Source organism: Sus scrofa, chromosome 6, assembly GCF_054392235.1.
Source record: "Sus scrofa isolate SSC_HxYL_T2T_F1_AM1 chromosome 6, Sscrofa_HxYL_maternal_Yorkshire_Landrace_v2.0, whole genome shotgun sequence".
Lineage (NCBI taxonomy): Eukaryota > Metazoa > Chordata > Mammalia > Artiodactyla > Suidae > Sus > Sus scrofa.
In genome coordinates this window covers 101,103,996-101,131,720 of record NC_139388.1, presented here as the reverse complement: position 1 = coordinate 101,131,720, position 27,725 = coordinate 101,103,996, and the positions used below count along the sequence as shown (strand labels likewise).

The 27,725-nt window shown below is 46.5% G+C and overlaps 1 protein-coding gene across 3 annotated transcripts in view; it reads left to right on the top strand.

Moving 5' to 3' along the window:
* Positions 1–27,725, top strand: part of CEP192 (centrosomal protein 192) — a 96,450-nt gene that overhangs the window by 46,811 nt on the left and 21,914 nt on the right. For all 3 annotated transcript variants that reach the window (XM_084964049.1, XM_084964048.1, XM_084964050.1), the window contains 19 exons: positions 341–1,163; positions 1,266–1,392; positions 2,818–2,989; positions 4,048–4,864; positions 5,759–5,907; positions 7,960–8,190; positions 13,448–13,573; positions 13,818–13,961; positions 14,369–14,432; positions 14,830–14,969; positions 15,065–15,157; positions 15,743–15,861; positions 17,156–17,332; positions 18,519–18,609; positions 18,769–18,945; positions 22,236–22,496; positions 22,751–22,863; positions 25,432–25,541; positions 27,393–27,543. In XM_084964049.1, coding sequence (XP_084820175.1) covers positions 341–1,163; positions 1,266–1,392; positions 2,818–2,989; positions 4,048–4,864; positions 5,759–5,907; positions 7,960–8,190; positions 13,448–13,573; positions 13,818–13,961; positions 14,369–14,432; positions 14,830–14,969; positions 15,065–15,157; positions 15,743–15,861; positions 17,156–17,332; positions 18,519–18,609; positions 18,769–18,945; positions 22,236–22,496; positions 22,751–22,863; positions 25,432–25,541; positions 27,393–27,543 — 4,085 coding nt within the window. The remainder of the gene's footprint in view (positions 1–340; positions 1,164–1,265; positions 1,393–2,817; positions 2,990–4,047; positions 4,865–5,758; positions 5,908–7,959; positions 8,191–13,447; positions 13,574–13,817; positions 13,962–14,368; positions 14,433–14,829; positions 14,970–15,064; positions 15,158–15,742; positions 15,862–17,155; positions 17,333–18,518; positions 18,610–18,768; positions 18,946–22,235; positions 22,497–22,750; positions 22,864–25,431; positions 25,542–27,392; positions 27,544–27,725) is intronic.

Here is a 27,725-nt window from a genome sequence, read left to right as displayed (position 1 = left end):
ATCTTTCTTGGAGTTCCCATCATAACTCAGAGGAAACGAATCTGACTAGTATCTATGAGGACTCAGGTTCAATCCCTGGCCTTGCTCAGTGGGTTAAGGATCTGGTGTTGCCATGATCTGTGGTATAGGTTGAAGACACAGCTCGAATCCCATGTTTCTGTGGCTGTGGCGTAGGCCAGCAGTTACAGCTTGGATTTGACTCCTAGCCTGGGAATGTCCATATGCCACGGGTGTGGCCCTAAAAACATTAAACACAAAGAAAAAAAAGATTAAACATTAGGTACATGTCTATGGAACCGAAGTAATAAATTTAATCTGTTATCAATTTTCTCATTTCTAGGACACTTTCACCTCAGACAGCAAACCCCAGAGAGGCAGAAGCGAGCTGCCTCGTGCTGGTGACTCTGTGCTCAGAATCAGCACCATTGCTTCGGCCATTGCAGACGCGTCTGTTAGCGCAGATCCCTCCCAGCTGGCTGCCATGATCAAGGCACTTTCCAATAAAACCAGAGAGAAGGCTTTGCATGAAGATGGTAAACAAGAGCTCAGTCCCACTGTGTCTCACTTCTTACCTCACGATCTGGAAAAAAGTAACGGATCCAGCACGTTTGACATGGAGAAGTACCTTCAGAAAACAGAAATCAGTAGATGTGAAGGTGGACCAGGAGACCTCTCAAGAGCTGGTGTGTCTGATATTTGGGATTTATCTTTGTCCAAAGAACAGACTACACGTGACATCCATGCAGTGGACATGGGCACTGCTAGCATAAGTGTAAGGGAGCCACAAGGTCTGGCAGCTGCTTTTTATGGCGAAAATGGAGCAAGCTCGAACCAGGCCTCATTGAGGACAGTGAACTCTTCAAATTCAGTTCTTACAAATATGAGAGGGGGTGCTGGAGTCGATGTGAAGACACATTCTGTTGAGCACAAAGCCCCAGATGCTGGGGATGGTGGAGACACTGCCTTAGCACCAGCTCTAGGCTCTGGTGGCTTCGCATCAGTGAGAAACGCCAGGGTGGCTTCACTTTGGCTGTCGGAGGAGTGTGAAGTGAGACAGAAGAGCAGGGGATGTCAGAGGCAGAGTGAGCATGCCAGTGAGATGAGCAACAGTGAGAAGCATGTGACTTTTGAAAACCATTCCGTAACATCACCAAAAAGTATTGGTAAGTGTCACGGGTAATTGGTCACATTCACAAAATTACAGGGTGGTTTTTTTTTTTTTTTTTTTTTTTTCTCTTCTCACGGAAAGATACACTTTCTGATAGATGTGAAAAATTCTTCTCCTGAGCACGGTGGACTTGGCTCAGAGGACGACCAGGATAGCTTCCGACCATCCACGTCTCCACTGAGTCATTCTTCTCCTAGCGAAATTTCTGGAACAAGTTTGTCAGGGTAGGTACTTACGTTTTTGTTTTTTAAATAGTAATAAAAATACATGCTCAGTCTAGGAAAATGGAAAAGAATATAAAGGAGAAGATGAATCATCTATAGGTTCAGTTCTCAAAGGTAGCCACTATAAATACTTTATGAATTTCTTTCAAGCCATTTTTTCCTATGCAAATTTCTACTCTGCATTTTGCACTTATTATAATAATTCCCTGCATTTAAGAGAAAATCAGCCATGTTACAGACTGCATAATGACTCTGTCACTGTTTATTTGGTACTCCTGGTGGATATTGGTGTTACTATATTTTACTCTTATTTTTGCACCATTTAAGGATACCGAAATGAACAACTCTGTTCATAAAATTTTCTCTGTGTTTTCATTGATTTCCTCAGGATAGGTATCTGGAAATGAAAGTACCACGTGTGGGGAGTTCCTGTCATGGCTCAGTGGTAACAAAACCGGCTAGTATACAAGAGGACTCAGGTTCGATCCATGGCTTCACTTAGTGGGTTAAGGATCCTGCGTTGCTGTGGCTTAGGCCGGCAACTGCAGCTCTGATTTGACCCCTAGCCTAGAAACTTCTGTATGCTGAAGGTGTGGCCCTAAAAAGGAATAAAAAAAGGAATCACCAGGTGGGGAATAAGAATGTTTTAGGGCTCACCAGCAAAGTAATTTTCTGGGTTTTTTGGGGGGAAGGGGTTGGGAGTTTTTTTGTTGTTATTTTTCCTTTTTAGGGCCACACCTTAGCATGTGAAAGTTCCCAGGCTAGGGGAGGAATCAAAGCCACAGCTGCTGGCCTGTGCTACAGCCACAGCAGCAAGGGATCTTAGCAGCATCTGTGACCTACACCACAGCTCATAGCAACATTGTATCCTTAATCTACTGAGTGAGGTAAGGGATTGAATGGATATCCTCAAGGATACTAGTGGGGTTTATTACTGCTGAGCCACAATGGCAACTCCTATATATGGGATTTATTAATGAAATTGCCCCGATGCTTTTTTCTGTCAGTAGCTTACCAGATACTTCATTTAGTAGGGCTATAATTTAAAGTTTTTTTTTTTTAGGGCCGCACTCACGGCATATGAAGGTTCCCAGGCTAGCGGTCGAATCGGAGCTGTAGCCACAGCAACGCAGATTCTGAGCTGCATCTGCAACCTACACCACAGCTCATGGCAACCCCAGATCCTTAACCCCCTGAGCAAGGCCAGGGATCGAACCTGCATCCTCATGGATGGTAGTCGGGTTTGCCAACTGCTGAGCCACAGCGGGAACTCCTAAAGTTTTAGATAATTAAAGGGAAAAAGAATGAGTCATGGTTGAGTTATAAATGGCACCTGGGACAGAGTGCAGGAGGAAGGGTTGTAGGCAAGAAGGAAGGATTTTCTATCAGTGTAGATGGTATAGGTGCAGTTGTTCTCTCTTCCAGGTGTGCCCTGGAATCTTCTGGTTCAGCAGCTTGTCCACAGGTGCCCCCTGGTGAGAGGGAGTCATCCCAGCTGATGTACCCACAATCAAGTGTGAGCAGGTTGACCTATGTATCTGAGCGGGACAGCTCGTGGCCCACCACAGCCTCAGATCGTGGCCTTGAGGACCGCAAGGTGGGCGCCCTCTACTATCTCTCTACTCAGGCTCCTGGTGCTCGAGTTTTAGGATGAAGACTGAAGTCAGCCTGAAGAGTTCTATTGCTCTTTCACCTTTAAAGTGTGTCTGTGTGAGAGAGAGAGGCAGCTGCTTGTGCTGGTGGGCCCTGCAGGTATAGATGTGTCAGCATCTGCCCTCAGTAAGCCCTCAGTCTGAGTCTGGGGGCAGAGATATGCCAGGCAGTGAGATGTGCTGATGGATTTGGGAGGTTAGGGTTGGGGGCAGTCAGACCAGGGGCATGTCTAGCAGAGCTTGGTGGGAGGACTGATTGGAATTAGGCCTAGGAGAGGCAGGGACCAAAGAGTGCACGCTGCTTTGAGGGACCCCAGGAAGTTCAGAATGGCTGCCCTGGAAATGGAGGAAGAGGAGGGCCACACACAACATCATGGATGTACAGTTCTGGAGTTCAGAGGCTGTCCAGGAGGAGTAGACACGGTCTGTGTTGATGTTTCAAAAGCTTGTTGCAACAGAGGATGTGCTGGGGCCGAGTTAGATCAGGATGATTTGAGCCTAGGCTGTTGGACTCATTTGGTGGCGGCAGTGGCGGCGGCTCAGGCTCAGGCTCAGACCAAGGTTGTGGCCATGGGGGCGGGAAGGAGGCAGAGAGGTCTGAGACTGGGTGGGGGCAGGGAGAAGCTAGTTGTGATGACCTGGGTGTGTTGTGAAGGTAACAGTATCCTGTTTCCAGTGAGCTGCCTATTGTGAGTATGCAGTGCAGGCCACCTCTGCTGGGCTGTTTCTCAGCCTGTTGCTGAAGTTGTCAAACAAGCACGGTTTCTGGCCCTGTAAATGGTATATACCTCCTCATCAGGATTTCTGTAAAACATTGAATGCAGATTTTCCAGCTTGTAATCCTGCATTTTACTGCTGCAAAACTGCTTTTCTTGGTATAAGACATCTCTTTTTCAGAGAGGTGATTTTGTGTAGATTCGTGACTCGAGAGCCGATTAGTGGGCTGTGTATTTGTAACACAGGTTGTCTGTGGATCACATCTAAGCATTTTTTTGTCACACAGAGCGATATCACCACTGAGCTGAGCACCACGATTATTCAGGCCAGTCCACTTCCATCTCAGGAGCCAGCTGTGGATAGGTTTAGAGAAGAAAGGCCATTTCAAAGTCGAGCAAAAGGAGCATTAGTGTACATCACCCAGAAGAGCTTGGGTCCGGAGCATGTGACTGAGACCACTTCTCTGAATAGCAGACCTGAAAGAGGAAAACCTCGCTTGAGATCCAGTTCAGAGCTTTGCTCCAGATCTGAAGACCTGTCGGAAGCCAGTGTACTGGGTGTGCCCTCCGGCCCCCGTGAGGAGGACCGGCTCAGCCCGGCTCTTCTGAGCCACCCGGGCCTCCAACCCCCGGCCGCACTCCGCCTGCCCGCATCCCGCCAGGCGCCTGTGGGCGCGGCTGGGAGGGGAACCCCTGAAGACGTGTCAGGTGGCCAGGGCTGTCACCAGATGGCCTCAGCAGGTGGCTCTGCTCCCGAGACGCAGCCTGTGGCACCCACACTCACAACACAACATCCCCCACCAGCCCCAATGCCCTTTGCCCAGCCATACCCGGGAACCCTGCCACAGAGCACCATGGTCTGTGGGTGCTCAGGAGGCTGTCACCCTGCTATCACAGGGGAGCACATTCGGAGCGTGGCACCCATGGGCATCTGTCTGGGACAGAGTGTTGGCTCAGGCTGGATGGGTGCCGTCTCCCTCTGTGACCTGTACCCGAGTGCTGTGAGTCAGAGCCTCTTGAGTACAGCAAAGCCTTTTCCTGCACAGGCTGCTGCCACCAGCTGTGGCATTGAATCTTGGGACTCAGGAGCAGTGACAGGATTTGGTAAGAGGCTTTTTCTCTGTTGCTGCCTACTGATTACTGCTGTTTAAAAATTCACCTTTCTCGGTTGGGACCATGAAACTCGTTCATTTCAAGGAGATGTTGATTAGCGTGAATTTCTTGTAAGCCTTTCTCTTTATCCTGACTTTGGAACATAGACCGTGACACTTCTGTGCAGGGGTCCCTGCGTGGTCTTAGAAAACCATAAAAGCTTAGGCAGGTAAAACTCCCAGTGCCTTTGTCTCTCTGTTTCTGTCTTATGCTTGAAGAGAGGAGTCCTGTTGTTATCTCTGTGAGGAGATGTCTGGTTCACAGGCCCTCCTTAAAGGATGAGTCCCCGCCAGTGTCTAAGTCTTTTGGGAGTGGTACCTGGGTGTTGGGAGACTGCACACCCTCCATCAGAGGGGGCCCAGCCATCTGGCACCTGTGCCAGCAGTCCCCCCCTCATAAGCAGATTGGGGTGCTCTGCTCTCTTGGCAGTGCTCACCACCACTGGAGTGCGGTCTTTGCCCTTTGTCTTCTGGAGGAAACTAACTCCATGACAACTGCGTGAGGATGTACAAAGCTGGTGAAAGCTTCTGTCATTTCTCATTACATTAGACAGTGGCTTCTATTTATAGGAGAAAGAGGGAAGAGGTTACTGATTGGCAGTAACATCTACAAGTTGATTAGCTGTAAATTGTTGAATTTGATCAATTTTGCTTTTCCTCACGAGCTGGATGCAGCAGGAAAAAGTTACTGAGCTGCCTGCACTGAGGCGTATACCGTGTTAGCAACTTCTGTTTAAATCTAGGGCCCAGGTATACACAGGCAGCCTTATGTGAGAACTTCCATGTAACCAGTGTGCTTCAGGCTGGGGGTCGGGTGGGCGTTTGACTCTGCCCTGCCTCTCTGCAGGGACTGTGAGCGTGCCTGAGGAGTTGAAGTTCCCACATTCTTGCTGTGTTGGCATCGCTTCTCAGACCTACCTCAGCGTACTGAACCCCACTGACCGCTGGCTGCAGGTCAGCGTCGGGGTTCTCAGCGTCAGCGTCAATGGCGAGAAGGTAAGCTCACGTGTCCTTCCCTTGGAGCTGATTGTTGCATTGCCACCGTGCTGGGTTTCCCTTCCCAGTCCCTAGTATTTCGCTTACACTGCGGAGCCTGGCTCCCCCTACACACACCTTACATAGAGTCATTGCAGCAGGATCATTTTCTTGGTTCCCTTTTTTGTGGTACTTCCTGTATAAGAAATGAAATCTGAATGTTTGGCTCCGTTTCCATAAGTTGTTACTATTAATGAATCATTATATATCATTAACTTATTTCCAAATTCATGTGAATGTGCTTCTAGTCTTGTTGTTTATTTATTTATTTATTTTGTCTTTTGTCTTTTCAGGGCCGTACCCGCGGCATATAGAGGTTCCCAGGCTAGGGGTCCAATTGGAGCTGTAGCTGCCATCCTACAAAGAGCCACAGCAATGCGGGATCAGAGCCACATCTGCGACCTACACCACAGCTCACAGCAACGCTGGATCCTTAACTCACTGAGCAAGGCCAGGAAATGAACCCACCTCCTCGTGGATACTAGTCAGGTTCATTAACTGCTAAGCCACGACAAGAACTCCATTAGTGTTGTTGTTTAAAAGGATGATTGGAGGGAGTTTCTGTTGTGGCACAGCAGAAGCAAATCCAGCTAATATCCATGAGGATGCAGTTTGATTCCTGGCCTCACTCAGTGGGTTAAGGATCCAGCGGTGCCGTGAGCTGTGATGTAGGTCACAGACATGGCCTGGATCCTGCGTTGCTATGGCTGTGGTGTAGGCTGGTAGCTGTAGCCCTGATTCATCCCCTAGCTTGGGAACTTCCATATGCCATGGCTGCAGCCCTAAAAAGCAAAATAAATAAATAAGTAAATAAAAATAAAAGGATGACTGGAGCTCTGAGTCTCTGGTCTCTCCTTAATTGGTTTTGTTAAACGTGATTGAATATAAGTTACTGTCATTTATCCAAAACAAAAAAGAAACAAGTTAGTTTTGGGACCTCTGCCTTTATTTAGTCAGTGGCATCTTCTTGAGTAATTTATCTTATCATGTTCGTACGTGATCTTTGAAATACCTGGAAGCACAGTTTTAACACTGGAGCAGGACCTCTCACACAATTGGTGACACCTGAGGTTCTAGACTCTAGCTGTCCTGCGGTGATACCTGCTCACCACGTGAGCCTGGTGAATAGGTGGGCTGGCACACGGCCAGCAGGTGTTTGCAGAGGTCAGCTCCCACCTCTTACCTGCTGGTGACCACCTGGACCCCATGTACGTCCCTCCCCTTTTCTGGTCCCGATCCCGAGGGTGACTGGAGGAAGGGTTGGGGTGGAAGGAGGTGAGATCGGAGGCCTTTTCAGGAGCATGAAGGAGATAATTTTGTCTCTGGAACTGGGAGTCGAAAAGATCCCTATTTATAGTAAGGAGGGAGGGAGTCCATTATAATCATGGTCTCGGAGGCCTGATGAGGAACCTCAGAGATCAGTCTAAACCTCTGTTACCCAGCTCCAGAGTCCAGGGCCCAGGGTGATGTCCAGGCCTGGGAGGAGAGACTCGGGGATGTCCAGGCCCAGGAGGAGGGACCCAGGGTGATGTTGGGCCTGCGAGGAGGGACCCAGACCCAGGGTGATAGCAACCCTAGGAGGAAAGACCTAGGGCGACGTCCACACCTGGGGGGAGAGACTCAGGGGGACATCCAGGGCCCGGGAGGAAGGATCAAGGGGAACAGCTAGGCTTGGGAGGAGGGACCCATGGGGGTTGTCCAGGCCCAGGAGGAGGGACCCAAGGTGTCGTCCAGGGCCCAGGAGGTGCTGTCATTTTTGGTGCCCTTTTCAAGAAAAGTGAGATTGAATAACTTACTTTCGTGCATCCTCACAATTTTGACTATTTGTACTTTACATATAATGATTTCTGAGGCCTGGATAGTTTTGAAGAGGAAAAGAAATGTCTAGCTTTGGTAGTTTGGGTGACTAGGACAAGGTATCTTAAACCAGTTGGTTCCTCTTGATTTCAATGTTAAGTTAACTTCTTTTTTTAAGTTAATTTCTTAATGGACTGTGTGGTTCTTGTTTTTAAGGTGGATCTTTCAGCTTATCCTTGTTTGGTTTTCAAGAATAAAGTCATCGTAAGACCTCATGCCACAGAAGACATTAAAGTGCTTTTCATACCCTCTGATCCTGGGATTTTCAGATGTATCTTCAGTGTTGCCTCTTGGCCGTTTTCAGCAGATGCAGAAACAGTAGTACAAGCAGAAGCCTTGGCGAGCAGGGTCGTTCTCACCGCCATTGCTGAGACCCCCATGATCGAGGTGACTATTTTAAGCATGTCCTTGTCATACCTGGCATTTTAGTGAGGATATTTAAACTTAGAAATACCTGTTATATGGCTAAAATAAATTTGGTATAATCAAGCTAAGTATCTGCTCTTAATATCGTCTTATTCTAGAATTTAAAATTATTTGTGTTGTTTTAGAGGCACTTGCTATGATGTTTGTAAGCAAAGTATAACATTATACCCTACTTTCCAGCTGATTTCTGTTGTGTAGTTTGAGGTACCGGGAAAGTACCATGTTCATATTCTTTTCCCTTTTCTGTACCTGAAGACCCTTTGCTCAACAAAAACATTTCTCTTCTACAGTCACCCACTTTCTGGAAGTGAAAGAACTCAGGTCAAGGCTGGTTGGCTTTCAGACCTCTCTAGGACAGAGGCTCTCAACCCTGGATGCACATTGGATTAACTCTGGGGATTCTAATTGCACCCCGGTGCCAGGTCCTGTTCCCCCCTCCCCAGACCAGCTAACTCAGCATTGAGTGGGGGGAGGACACAGCCACGCATCAGTACTTTTTAAATCTCGGCGGATGATTACAGATTACAGCCTTAGTAACAGCCTCAGCTATACGAGTAGTGTCTTGTCTTGGTTGTGAGTGGTGTCAGAATTGACATAATGAAGATTAGGGAGCACGTGAGGGGCGGCGAGGAGGGTGCTAACAGAAAAGCAGAGCCGCTCTCCAGGATGACGGGTGTTGGTTTAACCACAGGGACTCACAGTTAATGTGTTGTTTGCTCTGGCAAAGTGTGGTGGTTGTGTCTCGGCTGTGGTGTGTGTTGGGGGGGCGGGGGGAGGCCTTCTCCCACCCTCCCACTGGGGGTGTGCTTGCTGGCCCAGCCCAGCAGTGTACTTTGCCAGGGCGTGGAACAGGCGTGTGATTGGTAGAAGTTCTCTTGTTAGAAACTTTCCGTCCTTTTTTCCTGTCTGCTTCAGTGCCATTTGATGTCATTTTCAGTCACAGCTCTGTGGTACTTGCCGCAGGCCCAGGATTTTCTGCTGTGGCACCAGTGACATTTCAGACCGGGTGGCCTTGCTGTGGGTGGAGGCTGTCCGTGCAGTGTGGGGGCCTTCGCAGTGTCCCTCTGTCTTCACACTAGTGTCAGCAGTGTCTCCTTCCCTCACTTGTGACAGCCACTTGTGTCCACACTTCACCAAGTTACCCCTGCCTGAGAAGCTGTGTCATTAATCTTCTGCATTTCACTATGTCCCACTAACAAGGCTTTTGAACCTGTCCCTAAGCAGACCATGTTTTTTTAGCAGATGTGAGGACGCAGTAGGATCTGAGGTGGCTGCATTGTGAGAGGCTCACTGGAATTACCTAGTGTGTGTCCTTCCCAGAGCCCATGATCTTGCTGGCACGTGGTGTCGTTTGGGCTCTGAGTCCAGTGTTCAGACAGGCTTGGGAGGCACTGGTGAGGGCAGCCCAGCATTGGCCAGGCTGCGGAGAGCCTTCTGGGAGGCTGGGCTCCAGAAGGGCTGGCAGGATTAGACCAGGGAACAGTATTCCTGTGAGTGGACTCAGGGCCTGTACAGAGGCCACACCGTTAGATTCCTTTTCTGACTCATAAAGGGTCTGTGATGTAGCCGTAGCAGACACCGTGTTTTGCAGTAAATGTCCTTTTATCCTGGTTAGGTTGTGCCAGAATGCTTATTGAAGTTCCCAAGAGAAATCTATGAGAGTTCCCTACTTGTTGCTGACACTTGCTAGTAAACTGTCTGCTCGCTTCTTGCATGTGAAGTTAGTTGTGACTGGTGTGCTCGGATTACTGCGATGCCGAGCATCTTGATGCGTCTGTTAGCCGTTCTGGTTCCCTCCTCTCTGAACGCTTGTTCATGTTTCCTGCCCATTTTCTCTTGTTTTGAATGTCTTTACCAGTTTCTGTAGATGTTCCTTGCAGTCTGGAGTATAAATTCTTGCTAATGCTTGTGCTCTCTGGTTATTTTCTGTGTTTCTTGGCTCTTCAACTCTGTGGGGGTTTTCCCCCCTTTGGTTGGGATGAACTTTTAAATCTAACACAGGTAAGACCCTGAGCCCTCATATAAAACAAGGCTTGCTTTTCCTCCTCCAAAAAAGTGTCCCTCTGAAAAGAGGGAGAGGTTGCTTCAAGATTACATCTTGAGGGTCAGGCTTTACTGTAATTGCTGATGGATGTTAGTTTGGGACGTTCTGAAAAGTTACTTGACAGAACTGGTTTGAAAAAGAGACTAAGAAATAGAACCAGATGCAGTGATTATTCCAGGTGATTGGAGTGTTGGATGTTATTCTTGAGCCTTTTTGGTGTCGCTTGGAGAAACAGTGTGGTCTGTCATTCCTGGCGGGGACCTGAGTGTCCGTGTGCAGGAACCGCTGCCCTGGACCGTGTGATCGGTTTTGCTTGGAGCCAGGCGCAGTGACAGACTATGTGGAGATCTGAACAGCGACGTGGGATCGGTTTGGATGCTAATGAGGACTTGGCCTTGCGGGCACTGGAGGACAGCTGAAGAAGTGGTGAGGCAATGGCCGCAGACCCCATGGAAGTTGGACGCACCCAGTGCTCTGGCGTCCTTCAGCCCACTCTGCTGCCCTGTCCAGCACTCTGGCACCTGATGTGCTGAATGCGTCCCTGTTTATAGTCGTCGTCTGTCATCACCCCCCACCCCCTTGGGGGCAGGAAGTGGACAGTGCTCGGCGCACATAGACCCAACTAATAGTTGTTGAGAAAAACCCTAAGAGGTAACGCGCATGCATAGGCACTGTGTCCTCAGGAGAAATTTGTGTTCTCTTCTCTGTGGTGTCTGTAATGGTGAGGAGCCGGACCTGCTGTGGTGTCGGTTCCCAGTTCCTGCAGCACTTCATGCTGTGATGGGCTGCTGTTCCTCAGTAAGACTGGGGCGAAGTTGTGTATGTATTAAAAAATATTGTATTACATAACATGCACCAGAGCTGATGAATGCAGTCAGGTAGCAGTTTTATACAGTTGCTAAAGTTGGCCATAGAGACTTTTTGGATCTTTTTTGGGAACCTGACTGCCGCGCATTTTAGATTCATAGTCTCCAGTGTGCTAGGAGTGCTTGGGCGGCTGTTGCCCCCTCCCACCGGCCTCTGGTCAGGGCACTCTGGCTGCTGAGTTTGTGTTGGTGTTTTTAGTGTTGTAACATGTGGCTCCCCTCTCTCTCTGGTGCAGATTCCTAGCTCCTGTCCCTTGGCTCAGGTCTGTTCCTCCCAGTTCTCATTTCTGATATTTCCATTGACTTCCGGCTCTGACTGGCCTGGGTCTGTCCATCTTGTGAGAGTCTCCTGCCTTAGTGGATTGTTACCCTCCAAGTGAAATAGTTTCTTTTAAAGTAACAAGTCTCTTTGCCCCATTGTTTCAAAGTGTATTTTGTCTGGTGTATCTGTTTCCATCTTTTTATTTCTCAGTCTTCAACCTCTGTTTTGTTACAATGCTTCTTAAAATTCCTGTTTTTTTCCCACCTTTCTTGACTTCTGCTGGATAGATTAAATTTTTCTTTAATCCGGAGTTCCCGTTGTGGCGCAGTGGTTAATGAATCCGACTAGGAACCATGAGGTTGCGGGTTCGGTCCCTGCCCTTTTGCTCAGTGGGTTAACGATCCGGCGTTGCCGTGAGCTGTGGTGTAGGTTGCAGATGCGGCTCGGATCCCGCGTTGCTGTGGCTCTGGTATAGGCCAGTGGCTACAGCACTGATTAGACCCCTAGCCTGGGAACCTCCATATGCCGTGGGAGTGGCCCAAAGAAATAGCAAAAAGACAAAAAAAAAAAAAAAAACTCCAATATTAAACTTTTACAGATCGGTCAAGCTATTTATACGTTTTTTTTTTTTGCTCGTCCTTGCTTCTTGAATCTTCTGCTTTTCCTTTCTAAGTGGACTCTATTATCTATATTTAAAAGGTACTTATTTTGTAATTTATTTCAGATTATTTCTAGTTCTTTGAGTGCTAATTCTTCCACTAGTTTTTCTAGGTCTCCCTGATTCTTTTCTTTATGTGGTTTCTCATTTTTTCCTTTCCTTTCCTTTCCTTTTCTTTTTTTTTTTTTTTTGCTTTTTAGGGCCGCATCCACTGCTAATGGAGGTTCCCAAGCTAGGGGTCTAAGCTGTGTCTGTGACCTACACTATAGCTCACGGCAGTGCCAGATCCCTGACCCACTGAGCAAGGCCAGGGATCAAACCTGCATCCTCATGGATACTAGTTGGATTCATATCTGCTGCACCATGAAGGGAACTCCTCTGTGGTTTCTAATTTTATAATTGATATCTTAAAATGTTTAATGTGAGCTCATATTCACAAAGGCTGCTTTTTGCCTTAGAAATCCCATATGTCCTGGTTTTTCATGAATGTCCCCTGGAAAGCGCTTGTTCTAAGTGCTGGGGGCGTGCAGTTTCAATGATTTTTCAGCCTGGACTCCCCCTGCCTGGTACAGGCCAGGCCTAGGAGCTCACATTCTTGGAAAGCTCTTCCAGTGCCCACATGTCCCTGGACACAGTTCCTGTGTCCTCCGACACGCACACAGGCTTCCCAGTTCCCTTCCATAAAAAGGGCTCTTCTGAATTTCTGCACGTTGTGCAGGAGTCAAGTTCCATATAGCCTTGCTCTGCCCTTAAGCAGCCCAGAGCCCCACCCCCTGCTCTGGAGGATGTTGAAGCTCAACCAGAGCCTCATGGGCTACCACTGCTTCTGGTTCCCTTCACTGGATATTGGGCTTGGCCAAAAAACTGGCGTGTATTAAGTGTTACCCATCATTTCTACATGTGTGGGTGTGAGGCTCTGTAAGATTGATCTCCCTGTTTAAAGAAGTCAGTCTGTCATGACAATCAATAGGTGCTTGTTTTAACTTGGGATGTGCCTGTGTTAATATTATTTTAAACATTTTCAGTGTTGTCAGAAGTTTGGACCAAGTCTGGAAATGCCAGCATGTGTTTTGAAGGGAATGGAGAAGCCAGGTGTGGACACAAGGGAGGCTGTGTTTTATAAAACTGTCAGTTTGTCTTCCGGCCTCACAGTCTTTGAAAGCTGAGATACTGCTTAGTTCTGAAGTGTATTTTAGTACATAGACTAATTCACAAAAGGGATTTAACATTTATTTTTGTAGAAAATAGCCTTTGTAAAGCAGACCAGGGAATCTTAGGTAAGTTCACCCTTAATGCTGACTCTCTGTGGCTAGAAAGGAAGTGATGGGAACTTAAGCTGTGGTATTTATTAATATGTTGTTTTATAAATCCCTCTTTTTTCCAATTAGGTGGAAACAGAAAAGAAAGATGTTCTTGATTTTGGTGACTTGACTTATGGAAGTTGGAAAGCTTTGCCGTTGAAACTAATAAACAGGACTCATGCCACCATCCCAGTCAGACTTATTATCAATGCTGTAAGTACCAGTGGTACTCGGTGACGAGCCTAGTCATGCTTATCATCAGTGCCTAAGTACCGGTACTCAGTGACAGGGCCTTTACAGAGCACATTGACTTGGAATTGCAAATACAGTGGTAGCAGCCTGGGTTACTGTCTCTTAGGAAAGCATATTCTTCTGTTAAGGGTCTGTCAGCACGGTTACCATTATACCAGCATTATACCACCTGCTCTACTGAAGCAACCTCTCCCCCTCCTGACAGAATGCCATGGCCTGGCGCTGCTTTGCCTTCTCCAAGGAGCCCATTCACCCAGCTCTGAAGGTTCTTCCTTACGCCGATGTGGTTGCTCAGCTGACAGCCCCTTCTGTGATCAACCACATGATGCCCGCCAGCTCCGATGGGCAGGTGAGCCGGGCATGGAAGGGCTGGGGTACAGTTAAGCTGGAAGTTTAGTTTCCAAACAGCTGTTCTCTTGTTAAGATTTTACACTTTTTTTTTTTTTTTTTGTCTTTTGTCTTTTGTCTTTTTGGGGCCACACCCGCGGCATATGGAGGTTCCCAGGCTAGGGGTCTAATCGGAGCTGTAGCCACCGGCCTATGCCACAGCCACAGCAATGCCAGATCTGAACCGCATCTGCAACCTACACCGAAGCTCGCAGCAACACGGGATCCTTCATCCACTGAGTGAGGCCAGGGATCAAGACCACAACCTCACGGTTCCTAGTTGGATTTGTTTCTGCTGCGCCGCAATGGGAACTCCCAAGATTGTAATCTTAATTGTCAATGTATATTCAAAATTTTTTTATTTTACAGGATCCAGAATTTCTGATAATTTGGGTTCTTTTCCGTAGTCCAAAGAAACAGATCACTTCTTCAGGTATCGTGTTTATATTTTATGGAAATTGCTTTTATTCTGTAGCTAAAATCACACCTACATATTCCTCTGTTCGTATATCTGTCAAAGATTTACTGTAATTCGTGAAATATATTGTTTTGAGAATAGGCAGAGAGCATGCTGTTTTGGGTCAAATCTGTCCAATTTTGGATAACCCAGAGAAGCACCACTAAAGACTTTTTGGGGTCTTTTCTGTTGATTGATTTTATTGCATCTACCAATCAGATGCTGTCTTCCCGTTTTTCCTCCACTTACTTCTGTTCCTCTTTGAGTTCTTTCAAAAATCACTTTGCTTAGTATTTCACGTGCCCCTGATTGTGTAGTTTTGGCCTTAGAATTAAATAACTCTAGTATTGGACTAAAGGTGTGACTTTTATAGAGATTCTAGACTCAGCAGAAGAATTCTTGGCAAGAGTTGATATCGAGGTTGATAGTCCAAACCCTACACCAATCATTAAAAGTATCAGTCTTCGAGCAAGAGCAGGAGTAGCCAGGATCCATGCTCCGAAAGACCTCCAGGTACCCAAGCTATGCTCTGCCATTCCTTTATGTTCAGGTGGATTACATTCCAAGTGTCATGTGTTTTTAAAATGCCTGTTTTACCCCTCCTGTAGACCATGCACTTGTTGGCCACTGTGGCTTCCTCAACAAGGCAGTACTTACCTTTGAAAAATGCTGGGAATATTGATGTCTGCCTGGATATCAAGGTAAGGATTTGTGCCAGAGGCTGTAACATATCCCTCAGCAGTGAGACTGTGACTCCTGCCTCCTGAAGGCTGCTGTGCTGCCTACCTTCTCCGAGCTCCTGAGGTTCACACAGGAGCGTCCTGCCTGGTGTCAGAGCTGGTATGAGTGTCTGAGGGTCATTCAGGAGGGTCCTGCCTGGTGCTTGGAACTGGTGCTTTGCGAGGAGGAAGCAGATGGTCAGGAGCTTCAGCTGGGGTGCCTGAGGTTGTTGGTAGAAGAACTGAGTTCTAGACTAGCCCCCGCAGGTGGTGTGTGTCCTGTGTCCAGGTGGAGAGAGGGCAGTGACCCTGTTGTAGATGTTGTATCTGAGATGTGTGGGTGTCTGAGGGGGTGTCTGTGACCCGGAGATGGCGATGGGGTGGGAGACAGTTTGTTCTGGAAAAGGAGAATGAAGTATGCTCTCCAAGAAAGCAAGGTGGAGCATCGATGGATGAGCAGGAGGGAGGTCATGTCACAGAGAGAGGGTCGAGGAGGCGGGAGCGAGCGTGAGCAGAGGTGTGTCTGCACCACCAGGTAGCATCTAGTTACACTTTGGAACTGTCTAGATCCCAGGGCAAGGAAGCCGCTTGTCAGTGGATCCAGAGAAGCTGTTCCTCAAACCAGGAGAAGAACATGAAGTGGCGGTTTCGTTTACTCCGGAGGATCCCGGAGCCTGTGAGGAAAGGTAAAACTTCTGTGGCGGCCGGTTATTTAGATGTACTGGGCCCCCAGCCTCAGGACAGAGCACGTGCTTCTCTCAGCCAGTGCACGGCCCTCTCCTTGAGCCTCACATTCTGCTCTTTCTGTTCACTCAAAGTCTCCGTAAAACAGCTGCCTAGAAAGTAAGAAATCCCTGTTTTCACGCATTTTCTTTTTCTTTTCTTTTTTTGTCTTTTTTTGCCATTTTTTGGGCTGTTCCTGCAGCATATGGAGGTTCCCAGGCTTAGGGGTCCAATGAGAGATGTAGCCGCCGGCCTACGCCAGAGCCACCACAACGCGGGATCCGAGCCACGTCTGCGACCTACACCACAGCTCACGGCAACGCCGGATCCTTAGCCCACTGAGCAAGGCCAGAGATCAAACCCGCAACCTCATGGTTCCTAGTCGGATTTGTTAACCACTGAGCCACAACAGGAACTCCCTTCACACATTTTCTGACTCAAGTAAATAATACCGTGTCTGTGTTGGTGTTTTTCATTCGCTTTTTTCTCTCTCCAAGGAAACCATGCATTGTCAGTTGTTAAAGATGCTTTTCCTCATCCCTTCTCCAGGCCGGTGACTTTTTTTTAGGGCCACACCCACAGCATATGGAGGTTCTCAGGCTAGGGATTGAATCAAAGCCATAGCTACTGGCCTACATCACAGCTATAGCAGTGCCAGATCTGAGAGGTCTGTGACCTATACCATAGCTCACAGCAATGCCGGATCCTTAACCTGCTGATCAAGGCCATAGATCTAACCTGAATCCTCATGGATCCTAGTCAGATTTGTTTCCACTGAGCCATGATGGGAACTCCAGGGCCAGTGACTTTTTGATGCCCAGATCTTATAATGTCAGGGCACCCTTGTCACCAGCATTTGAACTGCTTGATAGAGTAGCTTAGCCACTGCCCTGAGATACACATGGTCTGTATCCTTCTGGGTCCCTGAGCACCCTGGGGAGGAGGGGGCGGGGGGAGCACTGGCTGTGCCACTGGTAACACTTGTGTCCCCCTCAGGCTTTCCTCAGCCCTTCCAAGACCTTCCCCACCAGGCCTTCCAGGCCCTTTCCAGACCCCCAGACCCCGCCCCCACCCGGCTTTGCTCAGCCCTTCACAAACCCCTGCCATCTTCTAGGGCCAGATGGCTCCTTTCTTGTCTGCATCCTTGGGGTGTAAGCTCCAGGGGTGGGACGGCATTGCATCCTCAGCACCCAGCTCAGTCTCTTGGATACAGGCATTGAGTTCTACACACTGAACTTAGATGGTTTTGTTTGTTAGGATCTTGAAAATATTCGTGCAGCCATTTGGGCCTCAGTACGAAGTGCTATTAAAAGGTGAAGTAATTTCTTCAGGAAATCAGTCTCTGACACCTGGATCTTGCTGCTCCGATATCCCACCAATTTTATCAAACAAGCAGTTTCTGGCCTGGGGTGGCATCCCTCTCGGTAGAACCCAGTAAGTACGTGTGTGGCCTCCGCTGCCGAGGCTTTGTTGTCATCGCCTAATGCTCATTGTGACCATGGTAATAGAATTGAAATAAAGTTACCTCCCATTCCTTATTCCTTCTGTCATCACTTCCAATTTTCTAATTAAATTTTCACCTATTTTAAAAATACAAGCCCCCAAAATTGGGTGTTAATTTTCTTGAGGTCTTGGGTGAATTCTCTGCTGATGACGAAGCTTAAGCAATTGGGAGTGTTTTTGCTCTTCTTCCTGCAGTCTGGCAGAGAAATAGGCATTGCATGGGGTTCAGGAGCTTACAGCCCGGGTGACGGATGGCGTGTGTTCTTTATGCAGCTCTTAAGTACAGGCTTGTCTCAGCATGCAGAGTGGCTGTGACTTTGGGGTGCTGAGCCCCTCAGTAGCTCCTGTGCCAGCGCAGTCAGTCTCTAAACACTGCACATGGCTTTAGTTGGCCTTGTTTTTATGAGAAAAAGTTTTTGAGAAAGTCTTTCCTAGTCAGTGTGGCTTTGCTCAGATGTGCTGATAACTGAAGGTCTTAGATTTTATTCTAAGGCTAATTAAACTCAACAGCCTTTCCCTTTTAACAGACCACAGCTTAAATAATTTAACTGCCAGTCTTCAAAATTTGAGTAGAGATTTATTCATGTGTTCCCTGTTCCCCAGTAAATGGAAGGTTCATATACTTTCAAAGATGTAAGGATTTTCACACTCCCAGCCATGGCTCTGCATGTATCCATTCTACTTGCATTGTAACTTTAAAAATAAGGTTAATTCAGTATGCTGTTTAAGAGACTGCTTTGTGCAAATGAGCCTCTCGGAGTGAAAAATCTGGGCAGTGTACTTGAGACCCTTGTTTCCACAAAAGGTAGGTTTTGGAGCTAAGTGCGGTATTGATTTAATGACTTAATGAGTTTGTTAATCTGAGTGTTCATTTATTACTGCTGTTTTATAAGACAGATAATACCTAACATATAGTAGAAATGATAGGGCAGCTGAGGAGCCCCAACCGGAGAGATTAAACCAAAAAGCTCCTCTGAGAAGGTGAGTCTTGTGGGTCTGTTCCCAGTCCCAGTCAGGCCACTCCCCACCCCGAAGGCCCTTTTAGTTGCCGTTGTTTTTATGATGGTAGCAACGTCGACAGAGGAAAACCACCTTTACAATGTGTCTTTGTTTCTAGGCTCCAGAAATTGGCTTTAAGAAATAATTCCATATCTACCACCCAACTCTTAAGACTGCTTATTAGAGGACAGGACCAAGATTGCTTTCAGGTTTGCCAAATTTTGTTGTTTCATATTCCATCTAGATCCAGAACACTTACACATGGGCACCATCTCATGTTTTTCGTATTTGAAGGGTTCACGTTAGGGTTCTGGCCTGTTTTATTTGTGCTGCTGCTGTTTTATGCACAGATTGTTTCTCCCTTGTAGCTTCAGCATACATTTGGTTCAGAAGAGCGACTTACCAGTAACTGTGAGATCAGAATTCGTCCAAAAGAGGACATTTGCATTTCTGTGTTATTTGCACCTACTCGATTATCATGTATGTTGGCCAAACTAGAAATTAAACAACTTGGAATTCGATCACAACCAGGCGTTAAGTTCACGGTAAGATAATTTTATTGCTTTTTGTTCCTTCCATGGAGTTTATGACATGTTGTGACTATTGGCTAAATACTAGTAAATTTTACATACTCTGCTTTTTAGAAGTCAAAATATGTGATTACCTAGATGTAGAAACAAATCAGGGAGTAATTGTATACTTCTTAGAACTGTCCTGTTACAAAGGCAGCTGCTATGGTGTTCCTATAAGTCACAGTCTGTTCCAATGCTTGTAAGTTTCATTTCAGTTGTAAAATTTTGAAATGTGCTCAACTTTTCAGGAACCCATTTTTTGGCAAATCCAGATCCAACTGTTTAAGACACTGACTTTCAAGTACATCTTACTCTTCCCATTCCCCAAAGTATCTCTTGACACTGCTTGTTCCAGTGCCCTGGGGACAGTAGGGATACAGGGGCAAGAGCTTTGCAGTTTGTTTCTTCCCAGCAAGATTTGCAAAGACTCCAAGGCCTTTCTTTAGCTGGATTCAGAGCCCTGAGAGAAAAAGATGATACTGTGGAGAAAGGAAAGGAGGACCTTAAAGCTGAGCCATTCCTGGCAGTGGGACTTGAGCTGAAGCTTTGGTGCAGTTCCTAGTGTCAAAGAAGACATGTGAGGGAGTTCCCATTGTGGCTCACTGGGTTAAGAACCTGAATAGTATCCATGAGGATGTGGGTTTGATCCCTGGCCCCCGCTCAGTAGGTTAAGGATCTGGCGTTGCTGTGGCTGTGGAGTAGGCCAGCGGCTGTGACTCTCATTTGACCCCTAGCCTGGAAACTTCCATGTGCCACAGGTGTGGCCCTAAAAAAGAAAAAAGAAGAAAAGGTCATGTGGTAAATTACAAGATTAATAAAATATCTGAAAGGTTTTTGTTTGGTTTTGTTTTAAAGAGTGGGTATTTGTGGCAAATCTAGCTTTGTCTGACACGAGCTAACATGCTCTGGAGCCTGCACTTGGTACATGAGCTGGGCTGGGCAGTGTGAAGGTGCACAAGGCCTGAGGAGCAGTGGTTCTCACCTTACAGGGGACATTTGTGGTTGTTGCCTAGGAGTGGGGAAAGTGCTCTGGCACCTGCTGAGGGCAGGCTGGGGTGCGGCTGACACCCCATGGTGCATAGCACGCCCACATTGGCCACCCCAGCCTGGCGTCCACTGTGCTAAGGTTAGGAAACCGGCCCTATGGGAAGAGTTTTTCTGGTCGAAAACTCACAGTCACATTTTGAGTTGGCAAAGGATTCTTTGAAACATTTTAATTATTAGGAATGAGAGATGGTTTTTAAGGAGTGCATCGTGACGGGTAGGGCAGTGTGTTTCCTGGCAGCGTGCCACTGCCCTACCTTCTCACTTACAGTGGGGGTTCTCTGGCTCCTTCCTCCTGGTGCTGAGCCCTGTTTAAGCCTGGTCCCAGGATGGCACACTGGGGGCCTCCCTTCCCCCATACCCACCACCTGCATGGGTTGTCTCAGGCCTGAGTCCGTGCCCACCATCTGGCGTGGGTCTTCTTGGGCCCGTTTGAGTCCTGGGCTCTCTGGTTCCTTTTCCCACTTCTCTCTGACTCTGCAACCCAAAATTCATAGGATTATATCATCATAGATTTTTCTGCCCCCGCCCTCCCACAATTTTTCATGTTTAAAATTCAGAATTACTGGGAATTTGAAAGAATCACATGGTGAACACTCACATACCCCACCACCTACATTCTACAGGTAACATTGTGCTGTATTTTGTCACATCTAAAAAACTTTAATGGAGTATACCTGATTTATAATATTGTATTAGTTTCAGGTGTACAACAGAGTAAATCAGTTAAATATATATTCCTTTTCAAATTATTTTCCCGTATAGGTTATTGAGTCGAGTTCCCTGTGCTATACAGTAGGTCCTTGTTAGTCATCTATTTTATATATGGTAGTATGAATCTGTTAATCCCAAACTCCTAATTTGCCCCCCCATTTCTCCTTTGGTAATCATAAATTTGTTTTTGAGATCTATGAGTCTGTTTCTGGTTTGTGGATAAGTTCATTTGTACCATTTTTTATTAGATTCCACACATAAGTGTATCATATGATATTTGTCTTTCTCTGGCTTCACTTGGTATGAGAATCTCTAGTTGCATCCATGTTACTGCAGATGACATTATTCTATTCTTTTTTATGGCTAAATAATATTCCATTGTATGTATGTATGTATGTATGTACCACATCTTCCATTCCTCTATTGATGGATATTTAGGTTGTTTCCATGTCTTGGATGTTGTAAATATAAGGGTGCATGTATCTTTTGGATTTATGGTTTTCTCTGGATGTATGCCCAGGAGTGGGATTGCTGGATCATACGGTAGTTCTATTTTTAGTTTGTTGAGGAACCTTCATACTATTTTCCATAGTGGTTGCACGAGTTTACATTCCCACCAACAGTGTAGAAAGGTTCCCTTTCCTCTGCATCTGCTCCAGCATTTATTGTTTGTAGACTTTAAAATTTTATGGCTGTACCCACAGTATATGGAAGTTCCTGGGCAGGAATTGAATCTGAGCTGCAGCTGTGGCAACACCAGATCCTTTAACCACCATGCCAGGTTGGGGATCAAACCTGGACCTCTGCAGCAACCTGAGCTACAGCGGGAACTCCATTTGTAGGCTTTTTGATGTTGGTATTACATTTTTAACTGTCCATCAATTCATCTTTTTTTATGTATTTCAAAGTAAAAACACCAGTATGTTTCATGCTAAACACTTTTTTTTTTTTTTAGGGCCACACCCGCAGTATAGGAAAGTTCCCAGGCCAGGGGTCAAAACGGAGTTACAGCTGCTGGCCTACACCACAGCCATGGCAACATCAGATCCGAGCTGAGTCTGTGACCTACACCACAGTTCACGGCAACGCCGGATCCTTCACCCATTGAGTGAGGCCAGGGATTGAACCCGCATCCTCATGGATCCTAGTTGGGTTCGTTAACCACTGAGCCACAAAGGGAACTCCCATCATGCTAAACACTTTTTAAGCAAGCACATCAATACTAATATCATTATTAGTCCAAATTTATCATCTAAGCTTGGTTTCCACAACAGTGAAATAATTATTCTTGGCATATTGGAAAGTAATTTTGTAGCTCTTTGATTTGGATTCCCTTCAAAACATAGTCTTTAATAGAATGCTGGATCGGAAGCAGGATAAACTACACAAAGGGTAATAATTTTAATTGTAGTAAATCTGTATTTATATTCTTCTGACTACAATTTAATCTGCTACTCTTTGCTTGCATAACAGTAATTTTGGATGTATATATTCTGTGCTTTCAGATACCTTTGTCTGGATATGGAGGAGCAAGTAACCTGATTTTGGACAATGTTAAAAAATTATCTGACAGTTACATGGTAACAATGAATGACTTAGTGCCTGGCAAAGAAAGTAGAATTGTTTTTTCTGTTCGTAACACTGGCTCTCGTGCAGCTTTTGTTAAAGCAGTAGGTTTTAAGGATTCTCAGAAAAAAATTTTGCTGGATTCTAAAGTATTAAAGATTGTTCCAGATACATTTGTGCTCAAGGAAAGAACACAAGAAGTAAGTATAAAAGTCTCTGCACTAAAAATATGAACTCATTTTTAGGTTGAAGTAATAATTACATATTTTATGGCTGAAAGCTAAAATCATACTTGAAAGTAATGTAGGATAGAAGGACTTGTCTGATCTTGGAAATGCTGTTTATGTGCATTTGTGTCTGGTGACTGTTCTCCTGTGACAGTTTTTTCAGAGTAAAATGATTTTCTTAGCAATATTTATTATATTTACTCCTGATTTTTTTTTCTCGGCATCAGGATGTTACTATAATATATAATCCATCAGACAGCGAAAGCAATTATAAAACCACACAACTATCAACTATATACTTTTTTGGTGGAGATGAAATTTCAAGACAGCAGTTTCGAAGGTGGGTTATGTCGCTAAGACCACTGTGAGAACTATTCAGTGGAAACAACAGCAGCTTTAAAAGTGGTTGGGATTGAGGATTTAAGGGACATGCTTCACAACTTATTCATGCTCTGGTGGGTGTAAAATCTCGGTAAAGTTGGGATGGCTGTTATGCTACCTGTAGGAGAAACTGGCGGAACTACTGCAGGACGCTTGTCCCCTGACTTCCTGCAGTGCTCCTTTCCAGATGTGCCCCTCTCCAGTCCGAGTCCTCTGATCACTGAGTGGTGGTGCAGAAGAGTGTCAGAAGATTTAGGAAGTGTCAGAAGATTTAGTACACAGTGTAAACACACCTGACCTGGGACGTTTCTGGGAATGCTGAGAATTGTTTGAAAGGATCAAGCTGTATTTTACAAATATGTAGGTCTTTAGTTACTGAAACGTACTTCTAAGAAATTAGGTACCTCCAGTTAAATATGGTTTTAACATGCTCGAATGTTGTCAGCTGTATACTTGGGCCCAGGTATGGTTAGACATTCTTGTGTGTCGTTGTCTCACAATGTGAGATATGACGCTCCTGCTGATCTGGTGAGGAGGGTGTCTTTACCCTGAGCCAACCCGGGCCTGGACCGTCTCTCCTTCCTATCCTTTGTGCTTCACTGTTTAACTCTGATGCACAGTTCAAAGCATTGTTCTCGTTTTAGTCTGTTTTTTTCTTTTGGGGGTTTTTTTTTTTTTTGGTATTTTTATTTTACTTTTTAAGGCTGCACCTGTGGTGTATAGAAGTTCCCAGGCTAGGGGTCTAGTTGGAGCTGCAGCTGCTGGCCTACGCCACAGCCACAGCAGTGTGGGATCTGATCTGCATTTGTGACCTACACCACAGTTCCCAGCAATGCCGGATCCTAACCCACTGAGTGAGGCTAGGGATCAAACCCACATCCTCATGGATGCCTAGTCAGGTTCTTAACCTGCTGAGCCACAGGTTCAGTTTTAGTCTGTGCAAGACTCTGAGAATGTTTTAAGAGTTACGTTGTGACTTGCTCTGAGATGGTAGCATAGACACCGTATGAGGAGCTCAGCTTCAAACCTGGTCTTGTTTCTCAGTTGAGCATCTTAGAAATAGCAGCTGACATTTGGAGAAATTAGAACACAAGGCTCTTTGGTTTTCCCCCTTTCTCTCTCTTAGGTTTACAATCAGCGATTACTTCATAACTCCTTTTTGCCATTAATTTATAGTAATGAGATTTCTTTTGTTGTGAACATCTGAGAAGTTTTTTTGGTTTGTTTTGGGTTTTTTTTTGGGGGGGGGTCTTTTTTTAGGGCTGCACCCATAGCACATGAAAGTTCCCAGGCTAGGGGTCGAATCGGAGCTGTAGCTGCCGGACTACACTGCAGCCATAGCAATGCCAGATCCAAGTGATATCTGCAACCTACACCACAGCTCACGGCAACGCCGGATTCTTAACCCACTGAGCAAGGCCAGGGATCAAACCCGCAACCTCATGGTTCCTAGTTGGATTTGTTAACCACTGCGCCACGACAGGAACTCCGAACATCTGAGTTTTATAGAGATGTTTGCATTTCAGTTCTCTCACTTCAGAATTCTCTAGATGTCAGACGAAATTTTATGGTAATTTAAACATTTTCTTCTATTGTCTTATTTGTATGACTTTCTTGGCATGGGGTGTTTTTTTTCTGAGACATATTCTAACTGACCAAATTATCACAAATAATCACAATGTGTGACCTGAAAAGAACCTAATTCTTTCTACTTTTCAGTTAGAGAGTTCTTGTGTGTTTGTGTGTGTGTGTGTGTGTGCGTGTGTGCGTGTGTGTGTGTGTGTGTGTGTGCGCGCGCGCGCGCGCGCGCTTTAGGGCCACACCCAAGGCATATGGAGGTTCCCAGGTTAGAGGTCGAATCGGAGCTGTAGCCACCGGCCTCTGCCACAGCAACACTAAATCCAAGCCTCGTCTGCGACCTATACCACAGCTCATGGCAATACCAGATCCTTAACCCCCTGAGTGAGGCCAGGGGTTGAACCTGCATCCTCATGGATGCTAGTCAGGTTCATTAACTGCTGAGCCATGACAGGAACTCCCAGAGAGTTCTTATTTTAATGCATAACTGAAACTGGTGATGGTACTACCATGCATAACTTTCAAGAGTTTTCTTTTTTTTTTTTTTTTGTCTTTTTGCCTTTTCTTGAGCTGCTCCCGCGGCATATGGAGGTTCCCAGGCTAGGGATCTAATCGGAGCTGTAGCCACTAGCCTACGCCAGAGCCACAGCAACGTGGGATCCGAGCCGCCTCTGCAACCTACACCACAGTTCATGGCAACTCCGGATCCTTAACCCACTGAGCAAGGGCAGGGACCGAACCCGCAACCTCATGGTTCCTAGTCGGATTCGTTAACCACTGCGCCACGATGGGAACTCGAGAGAGTTTTCAAAACAAGTTCTCTTTTTAAAATTACTTAGATTGGAATTTACGACATCTGTGTAGTAATGGGAATGGCAGGTGCGCTAATAAAATCTGACGAAGGGTGTTTGAGAAGCACAACCCTTCTGAATATACCCTCTGCTGGCAGAGCCGTGCTGCAAGACCCGGGGCTGGTGAGGCAGGCCCTGCCGGCGCACAGCGTGCTGCAGAACATCAACTTCGCCGTGGCCTTCCAGGATGAGCTGCAGGTTGCAGAAGGTAAGGAGCTCAGCCTGGGTTGAGGTTTTGGGGTCCAGGCACATGAGAGTGCCTTGACAGGACTGTGCTTTGGGGTCTGGGAGGGCACCCCACTGAGGACACCACGGGCCGAGGTGCAGAGGGAGCTGTGGGTTCAGACTCTCAGGACAGCCAGCCACACCCTCAGTGGCCTGCGAGGGCCTGAGACGGAGTGGAGCTGGGCTTCATGGTCTCTGGGTGCCGGGTGGCCTCTTGGGTGCTGGCTTCCATGGGGGCACATTGTGTCCAGGGCAGGGAGGAAGCAGCCCCACTTTGTTCCCTCTCAGCTGTACACTGGATCCTGCAGAAGGTGGCAGTTGAACTTGTTACATGATTATTTTGAAAAACAGTTGTTGGAGATTGTCACAAGCATTTGTAGTGATCTTTTGCAAAATGTGTAATTAATGTGGCAAATAATTTCAGTTAAAACTTTTTTTTTTTGTCTTTTTGTCCTTTTTAGGGCCGCACTTGCGGCACACGGAGGTTCCCAGGCTAGGGGTCTAATCAGAGCTGTAGCTGCTGGCCTGCGCCGGAGCCACAACACCAGATCCGAGCCACGTCTGCGACCTACACCACAGCTCACAGCACTGCCGGATCCTTAACCCACTGAGTGCGGCTAGGGATCAAGCCTACAACCTCATGGTTCCTAGCCGGATTCGTTTCCACTGTACCAGGATGAGAACTCCTCAGTTAAAACTTTTGGTCAGATGTTTTGTTTAGTATAAATTTCAATTTATACTATGTTTTTTCTAAATTTCCATTTAAAAAATAGGTAATTCTTAACATCTTTTTCCTTTTTTTTTTTTTTTGTCTTTTTTTCTAGGGCCGCTCCCACAGCATATGGAGGTTGCCAGGCTAGGGGTCCAATCAGAGCTGTAGCCGCTGGATCCTTAACCCACTGAGGAAGGCCAGGGATTGAACCTGCAACCTCATGGTTCCTAGTTGAATTCGTTAACCACTGCACCATGACGGGAACTCCAGCACCTTTTTCATATGTACAATTCAACCATGTTCTACACAGTTTCCTGTATTTATAGATTCGGGTGGGAGCTATACAGTGATTCGCCTCAAGCACTGTCTGATTAGGCTGCATATGGCGGTAATGCTTGTCCTGCTGGTTAAATATTCACGAGACACCACTTAGGAAGGGTGTGCTTTCAGCCTCTGGGCTCAGATTCCTCCCTGCTGAGTGGAGATGGCACCTCCTTGGGAGATGTAGAGGTCATAGCAGTGCTGGCCCACTGTGCCTTATAGGGGTTTGTTAAAGCTCCCAGCCCTGAGAGAGCTGTTCCTGGCTTGTACTCAGGGGCCTGACACCCAGGGAGTTGAAAGAGTTTGCCAGAGGTCACAGAGCTGTTGGCTAGGGCCAGAACCTGAGCTTCCCATCACTGGTACTGAGCCATAGCTTTATTTGTTTTTGTTTTTTTTTTTTTAAATGTTTTTATTTATTTATTTTTTGCCATTTCTTGGGCTGCTCCTGCGGCATATGGAGGTTCCCAGTTTAGGGATCTAATTGGAGCTGTAGCCACCAGCCTATGCCAGAGCCACAGCAACACGGGATATGAGCCGCATCTGTGAGCTACACCACAGCTCACAGCATCGCCGGAACCCTGACCCACTGAGTAAGGCCAGGGATCGAACCCACAACCTCATGGTTCCTAGTCGGATTCATTAACCACTGAGGCACTACGGGAACTCCCTGAGCCATAACTTTAGTCACTGGCCCCCAAGCTAAGAAAACATGAGGCAATGCAGAAGTCTATAAATGTCTGTTTCCCTCGTAATGTGATTACCTGAAAATTCATGTATTTCAAACGTTATTTTCTATTTCAGTCTATGATCTTCCTCAGCGGCCCAATGACGTTCAGCTCTTTTATGGAAATATGCGCAAGATTATCCTTTCAGTAATTGGGGAATTTAGAACATCCACTCCTAACAGAGACCACCATTCGCCTGCGTCCCGGGCTAGCTCAGAGCCTTCCAGGTAGGACTCACAGAGCACCTCTCTCCAGCCCTCCAGGTTATTTGATCCATTAGAAAGCTGATCTTTCCCTTGTACTTATTGGTGTTTTTAATCTCAAAATGTGCATCTCACCTTTATTTTTAAGTTGAAATGATGCCAAATTTATAGAAAAGTTTAAAAATGACAGAGAACTGCTGTACACT